This window comes from Dysidea avara, chromosome 8, assembly GCF_963678975.1.
Source record: "Dysidea avara chromosome 8, odDysAvar1.4, whole genome shotgun sequence".
Classification (NCBI taxonomy): domain Eukaryota; kingdom Metazoa; phylum Porifera; class Demospongiae; order Dictyoceratida; family Dysideidae; genus Dysidea; species Dysidea avara.
In genome coordinates, this window is record NC_089279.1 from 7738581 (window position 1) to 7747026 (window position 8446).

General features: G+C 37.7%; 2 protein-coding genes across 2 annotated transcripts; one reads left to right on the forward strand and one right to left on the reverse strand.

Moving 5' to 3' along the window:
• The first annotated feature begins 7 nt into the window (after positions 1-7).
• LOC136264376 (cytochrome b5-like) lies at positions 8-3819 on the forward strand. The gene is made up of 3 exons (XM_066059108.1): positions 8-192; positions 2088-2124; positions 3487-3819. Exons 1-3 carry the CDS (start codon positions 73-75, stop codon positions 3654-3656), a joined length of 327 nt encoding a protein of 108 aa, XP_065915180.1. The 5' UTR covers positions 8-72; the 3' UTR covers positions 3657-3819.
• On the reverse strand, positions 3762-8428 carry LOC136264369 (2-(3-amino-3-carboxypropyl)histidine synthase subunit 2-like). The gene is made up of 15 exons (XM_066059100.1): positions 8230-8428; positions 8014-8129; positions 7886-7963; positions 7510-7652; positions 5869-6206; positions 5531-5604; positions 5313-5380; positions 5204-5262; positions 5030-5140; positions 4822-4874; positions 4556-4608; positions 4470-4510; positions 4354-4417; positions 4015-4086; positions 3762-3955 (listed from the first exon to the last, which is right to left on the reverse strand). Exons 1-15 carry the CDS (start codon positions 8377-8379, stop codon positions 3831-3833), a joined length of 1545 nt encoding a protein of 514 aa, XP_065915172.1. The 5' UTR covers positions 8380-8428; the 3' UTR covers positions 3762-3830.
• Between the last annotated feature and the right edge of the window lie 18 nt (positions 8429-8446).

An 8446-nucleotide genomic window follows, 5' to 3' on the forward strand; every position in this document is an offset into this window, starting at 1 on the left:
CCGACACAAATTTGTACGGGCCATCGATGGGTGTTGGAAACATGATAAAATGATCTCACACGAGCAATTGCAATGGCCAGGAAGGACCTCAAAGAATATTCTTGGGAAGAAATAGCTACTCATAATACGGAGTCGTCTTGTTGGATGGTTCTACACAATAAAGTGTTCGATATCACTTCGTTTATGACAAAGGTATGAATATTCTTGGGAAGAAATAGCTACTCATAATACGGCTGTACACCAACTGTTCACTGTCATAGACGAGGTCATAGAATAATCTACACTGAATATTAAGCTTGTATGATGGGGGAAAATGTAGAATAGATCGGCGAAAAACCGATTTTCCGCGGAGTTTCAGGATACTATATACTAAATTTGACATAATTTATGCAGATGGGAATGCAAGGGGGTGTCATGTCGGCGCATACTGTAGGTAGATCTGCGACCGTGGTCAAAGTCTTGACCGGAGAAAATTTCACCTTGACCCTTGACTTGCAGCGTTTATCGTCTTTGACCTGTGACTTGAGCGTTTCTTGTCGAACTTTTGACCTACACTTATTTCTCTATTTTCCTATACGCACCTGCACTTGTAACATTTTCTTAATGTGTGCTACCAGCAGCTGGGAGAGAAAAATCATTATAATTACGACGAAATGCCTGTTGAAGCTTTAAAACGTCTTCATAGAGATCCTTATTTCTTGTGAGTTACGTATAATCCCGTAAACTTGATAATAGCTACATATAGTTTTCGATTGTGGGTTTTGGACCTTCCATATCGTCTTGACCCACTGTAAGAGCTATTTAGTGGCCTTGACCGTTGACTTAGAGTTTGACCGGTCGCAGATCTACCTACAGCAAGAGCCTGAGTGACACCCCCTTGGAATGGCTAAATCGAGTTTGATAAATCAATTTTCACAAAGCGTATTTACAGTGTAAGGCCAATATATTGATGTCTTTCACCAATATTTAAAGTAGCAATAATGCAGATGGGTGAATTTTATATCTTTCGATGGTTGATCAAGGGGGTGTCATGTTGGCTCATGCTGTAGGTAGATCTGCGACCGCGGTCAAAGTCTTAACCGGGGAAAATTTCACCTTGACCCTTGACTTGCAGCGTTTATCGTCTTTGACCTGTGACTTGAGCGTTTCTTGTTGAACTTTTGACCTCCACTTATTTCTCTATTTTCCTATACACACCTATGCTTGTAATCTAGTATAATATTTTCTTAGTGCGTGCTACCATCAGCTGGGAGAGAAAAATTATAATTATGGCGAAATTCCTGTTGGAGCTTTAAACCATCTTGAAGATCCTTACTTCTTGTGAGTTACGTATAATTCCATAAACTTGATAATAGCTATTTATAGTTTTCGATTGTGGGTTTCAAACCTTCCATATCGTCTTGATCCACTGTAAGAGCTATTTTGTGGTCTTGACCATTGACTTAGAGTTTGACTGCGGTCGTAGATCGACCTACAGCAAGAGCCTGAGTGACACCCCCTTGTTGATGGCTACATAACATGGTTCAAAGTGTACTAAAGGTGTTGTTTTAAAGCTGTTTTCGGTAACCAATTGATATCAAAAGCCATTGATGTGACGAAAAATTGCAAGCAATTAGCAACTGAAGAGTTAGCAGAAGTTTGCCTATGGCTAAACACGACGCTCTGTACAGCATCAAATGACAATGTTTTTGTAGCAATGTAAATGATGTTATAACTAAAGCCATCTCTGGGATTTAGCCCATTTTCTTGGAAATGGGGTGGGGCTACTCCGGGCTAAACCCATTGGACCAAATCTTTGCCCTCAATATGGAGCTGTTGCGATTGTGAATGGGACGTTAAGGACAGCTTTAGAATTGTTTGGACAATGTGTGGCAAAACTGGACATGAATGACTATACAGCAAACAAACTAGCATGTAGGAAATCTCAACCATAACTCACTTTTCTCTTAGTAATTTTCTGCTGCCAGTTCCTATCACTTGTGATGGTGTACTACATATCTGACTTCTAGAAGCTGTCTTGTATGAATACAGTGCTATGAATTTGGTGTATTTGTGTTACATTGTTACTACTGTTGTTTTTACCATAGCATCCTGGTGGTAACAAAGTATTGCTAAATACTGCTGGTGAGTGAGAGTGTCTGTGTGTCACATGTGAATAAATTATTTGTCTATGTATTAATGCTAGATAACAGTTCTTTAATGATGCTGAGGTGATATATGTAAAAAACTTCATTGCATACTGTGTACTATCCATTTTATATACTCTGCTATCTATAAAAATCAACTAGGAATTATCCTTAATATAATTGTTATAGCCGCTTATTTTTGCAGAGATACAAGTTAAATTTATTCAATAGATAAATAAGAAAATAGTTTTTATGGAAAATATTTGGGACACTGCACATGTGCACATGTCTGTTAATCATGAAAAACTACTTCAGCGAAAAAACAGCCAGCTTGAAATGTATTGAAAAGCTCCATGAAAATAGTGTGAAGTTGTAACATTCTGATACTCTGCTTCAGTCTGTCATGCCCAAGGTATAAATCGTTGCCTTCTACAAATCCATGCCAGTTAAATTTTTCAAATTTTGAAAGACTGTTTCTTAGACCAAGTCACATATATTGTCTTGTGTTGTACATTAAACAAGTACACAGGATTTTCAACCAGCATAGCACATCGATAAAAAGTACTGAAACAAGCTGGAGTAGTACACAATATTAAATCACAGTAAAATGATAAGAAGTGTTATATCCCTTCTGTGCTCAAGGTACCATAATGGAAATGCACAGTAGGGATATAACACTTCTTATTGCTTTACTGTGATTTAATAGCGTGTACTTGTCTGAGTACTTTTTATCGATGTGCTATAGTCCCTACTCTAGTTGAAATTTCCAATTTTTTGTGTTCTTGTTTAACTTTTTTGTACAATAAAATCATGGCTGGTGATATGATGCCGCATGCCCAGCTATCAATTGTTATCTGAAAAGTGAAGTATCCATTACACTTCGTTGTCAGCTATGTTCAACCTGTTATTCAGCATTATGAATCAAGAACTGTTTAAAAAACAGCTCTGCAATCAAAGTAGCCACTATGAAAACTATGGACAATTCTGTTATGAAGAGAAGCCATCACATGCTACCACTAAATCGACACCTTTCACTGATGTTTCTCACTACTGAATTTGTACATGTGGTAGAATCTGTTTATGTGAACATTCAAATATGAGGACACCAGTATCCCCCTTGCTTTCAACACTCTCGACTATCACATATTCCATCTTGAGAAGTCTCTTCCCTATGGTACTGTATACTGTTCTTTGGGAGTGGCCGAGAATGAGGGCTGTATTATTGTTTTCACCTTCAATATAAGCAACGTTTTATAAAGGCCCAAACTATAGACCTATATAGAAAAACTAGGGTGCTTTCATTTTTTCCCAAGGTGTCGGTTCCACTGTATGATCATGGATCATTTTATTTTTCCTTCAGGTAAAGATGGCACTGAAGGATTTGAGCGTGCCTTTCACTCACCAAAGGCACGGGCCATGCTACAAGACTACCTTATTGGCAGATTGTCCGCCAGCAAATCTGCCAGCTTAATGGTGATGCCAGGCATGGGACGAAATTTCCAAAAAACAGGTTACCCTCGTTTACAATAACAACATTCCTGGCGGTCACCGAAATTACAACAAACCAGTCATGGACTATGTAAACCCATTGTATTAATTTATTGTATTATTTATTTATGGAAATTCTATCAATGATTGTTTATTTTTCTAACTTGATGGATGTTATAAATATTTTATGGTTTCTTGACCACAATTTGTGTAGTATTAAGTATCAGGTTCATGAGTGTAGCCACTTGCTGTTCCTGATCTTCCTTCGACTGCCTTGCTGACCGGTGTTTTACCGAGCTGCTGTTCCAGGCCCTGCCAGCTACGGAACTGCAAGTACTCAGCTGCAAAGAAAGGGGTGTGGCTGTATTTAGTGCAGCTACAGTTCTGTCTACTTTCTAACCTGCAGTACTATATGATGTCAGCTGTAGCTGTTCAGATCTTTTAACAATCTGTCCTTCCACGGTGCTTTCAACTAGTTGTAAAGAAACTGATTCAAGTGTGGTCATTCACACAATACAAGCATGCATGGATGATGTATACATGTGTAGGGCTTTCTTTTTATCTAGGAAAGCCACAATTTTTGGGGTGGCTAAAAGCAGGTTTGAAGATTCTGGAACACATGTGGTATTGGTATACTATTCACGCATTGGGAATTACTACATATACAGTTTTTCTTTGAGATCATAAGGTGTCTGAATGTATATGACCAAACTTATTCACTAATATTTCATAGCCTTACTTGTTGCTGCATTGCTAGATTGCATATGGCCTGTTATGAAAGAAAATTCTGGTATGTCATTATCCTAAAACAGTCGCAATGTCATTTCACAGCAACTTTTCTTCACATGTCCTGACCTGTTTGGTTATGTCCTTCAGTAGCTCATGTGATGCACCACCTGTTGCCATGACAACAACTCATGTTAGACAAGCTAACAGGTTACCTGGCAACAGTTCTTGATAATCAGTGAAGTAGCAGGCACCCCATTCCGTGGACCTGTAAATTCAGTTGTCATTTTGATGGTCCATTTTTTGTACGTGCAAAAAGGACCCCTTGGACTGTCCCTTACACATTTAGACATCTGAAATAAGGACACCTCAACAATAAAGGATGTCCCTTGACAATAAGGTCATTTGCCATTTGTACCCCAGAAAACAGGACACCTCTCTAAATAAGAACATGAGCATATCAGAGCATTTGGGCACTTACTTAGAACAAGCAAGTTCCATTTCATATGGAGTGACAACAGGCTTGTAGAACTCCTGCAGAAATAGCAACCAAAAAGCATAAGAGGTTTCAGTACTGTAGCACACAAGTCTTCAGAATTAAAATCCTTTCATTGTCTCACACTGAAACAACTTCCATTTGCATATAAGGCAATCACTCTATATCTACTGCAGCATGTAAACTGAGTTACCTGATTATCAATAAGGCTGCTTTCAGGACAAGCCACAAGAACATATACGTCCATTTCCATAAAGTTTGCCAGTTTGGCAACATTCAGCTTACCCACCACTATCACATAATACTACAGAATTGAAAAGGAAACATTAGCATATTGCAGGACAAACACTATACACAATTTAAATACTTTTTTCCCTACTGAAGAAAGAAGCGATTTCAGCCGATCAATTATCTCTCTGTACCCAGCTAATAACAAGGGGCACGTCATAATTTTAACAATGTCATTTCTTTGTCACCTGTTGCTAAGGTTCCAGCAAGTATCCCAACTGTCCTAGCAGCCCTGGCTTTTTGCATTAAATAATATCTGTAGGAAAAAGTTACATAGCAAGCAAAGGTTTGAAATACAAGAAACAGGAATTCAGTAGCTACATATTTGAACCAGTTAATACAGAATTCTTACAAGTGTAGAATTCTCACAAGTGTTATGGCACAAAGATCTAATCTCATGACTAACCTCCTTCCTAATGTCTTGTTGATAAATGTAGACTCCTTCCTGTACATGTTAGTAGATGGGTTATAGGAACAGCACTGAATGAGGAAACATGTAATAATTGTGATGTCATTAAAGTAGGTCATGTGTTTGTAGTATCGTGTGTAGTGTGCATGTCTGCATGTGTATGGGTGCAGCATGGTGTATGCATGCGTACGTGGCATGTGTGTGTGTGTGTGTGTGTGTGTGTGTGTGTGTGTGTGTGTGTGTGTGTGTGTACATGAGCGACTCTGTGTTGTACACACACACGAGTGAGTTATATAGTGTTCATGCATGTGTAAATGTGCAGTGAGATTCCTTACCTTACAAGTGTGGTAGTTAATAATGATATTACTCAGTGCTCTGCCTTCACTTCCAATATAAAATATACTATACTCCTCAATAGGAGCAGACAGTGTATAACATCTTCCTAATTTACACTGTTCTTTACTATCCATGCTTTGACCACACTGACAAGAAGGAGTGATGGAATCTTTTCCATGTGAGGTATCATTTTCTTGCATGTCAGAAGACACACAATCACCACAGTCCTCTGTACAGCTTCTACCAGTCTGATGGCAGCCACAACAAAGTGTGGGAATATTTAGTGAAGTCACTGTCAAGTTTGTGTAGTCATTCCTCAGAGCTTCACACAAAGACTCTAAAAATATTTTGTCAATTGTACCAACTAGCTAACCCACTAACATAACTCACATATGCATAATTACTACAGCTTACACACAATTAATTAAATGTTTTGGTAATCACACTAACTACAAATAATTAGCCTCACTGAATAAGATATAATCCATATAATTACACATATAACTACCCACACTATCAATATACACACAGGACTTCCTCAAATAAAATATCCCACACGTAGCACTGTGTTATGTGTATATGAATGTCACTTGTTGTAATGATGTAATATTACATCACAATTAACTACTGGACCCTGGCTGTATGTAATGAGCTTTTTATATCTTTTGTATACTGATAGCAATTTTTCGAGGAGGAAAAATATTGCGGATTGGCATGAAAATTTTGCCCCTTGAAATTCAGAACTTGATTAAAATGGCATTGTTGAAGTATTAACAAGACCATTTGGACGGTGTTGTCGAAAGTAAACGGTACGTTGATCCGTAGATCTTCAGTAATTGTAATTTGCAGCACACCAGACAGGTGTAAATAGAGTGGTGAAAGTGATGAAATTACAAACCGTTGTAAAATGTGTATACTACCATAGATAATATATACTATGATACTACATCTCATTGAGCAAAACAAAAAAATTTCCAAAGCTAACAAGAGTCAATATTGAATTTCATTTAATATGACAATACAGGAAATAAATACAAACCAAAAAAACAGGACTATGAAATGTGTTCCCTTGAAAGGTCTGCCATATCTACTAACGTAAATTATCAAAGTTTGGAGTGAATAAAGTTTGGTGAATTTGAGGAAACGAGGAAATTCGCCAACCAATCAGCTATTCAGTATATAGTTCCATATTAGCTACATGGTAAATTCACCAAACTTTTGTCCGCCAACCTACTTCACATGCTGATTTGCCAAACTTTAGTTACTTACAGTCTGCTATATGAATAGTATAGTGGTTTCTGAAAGCACTGCATCTATGAGCACAGTACCCTCAACTAATAAATAATATGGTTACACAATGATCAGAATATGAAAAAGAATTTGTAAATGTCATTGTGTATGTGAGGACGTAAACTAAGCAGATATATCCCTACCCACGTATGTTAAACCCATTTTACTAGTATTGATATGGTACATCTCCTAAGAAGAAAAGTTGGAGCATGTGGTTAAGTTATTTTACAGTTTAACAAAGTCCACAATCACATATAGCTACAAAATAGTTATAATTTAGCAAATAGCAATAGTTCTAAGAAACTATTTTATTTACTAAAATACACAAATACAATAATTATTGACCTCACCAATTACATGAGAATATCTGACATCATACATCACAAGGATATGACTGAGCTGGTCAGAGAACAACTCCTTAAAAGCTGATATGCATTTCTCAGGGTCAATAACTTCCCTGCCAAATATGTAGAGAACTGGAATCCTCTTAGTGCTAAATGTAATAAAGAGAACTGTGTCTGATGACCATGACTAAAGGATAATTATAATACACAAATAAACAGTAACATGTGTAGGGTCTTCCTTTCTTAGCATCAGTGTATGTACATTGAGGTTAAACTTTTAGCTCCAAGATGTTTAGAAGATATCACTGAAACCAAGAGTTCATAATATATAGAAGAGTTCCTTGACTTCTTTCTATATATTATGAACTCTTGTTGTACTTACGCAGTTAGACAGGCATGCCCAAAGTGAATTATACCATCTGCACCAATGTGTTCTGCAGCAACCTCGTCCACACAACAGCTGTAGTGGATAACAACCAGAATTCATAATCAAGGATTTCAAGACAATACCTTCCATATGAGGTGTCTCCCAATACATAGATTTTACACTGGTTGTTTTGCTGGCTCAAAGTGGTGGCAATTTGCACCGAATGTGTTAATAAATGGTCCGGAAATTGGAGTGCAACCTGTTAAAAATATATGCGTGATGGGATGGAACAGACGTGCGCGTGTAATTAAACACATGCCATACCGCAATATAAGCTCAGATATGGTATTAGCGCCCACCTTTGTAAAACGCCCTAGTTTAATCCATTCACTACATCTAGACAGCTCGTAATAAGATGAAATATCTTCCGCAAAGCTTCCTCTCTCTGCCTCCAACTCAACCTCTCTATCAAGTGCAGCGGCAGCATCACTACTAAATTGGCTCACCATTGTGACGTCACTACACAGCTTCACGTGCAACCGCAACAGTCATAACTTGACATTTTTGTGGTGACGT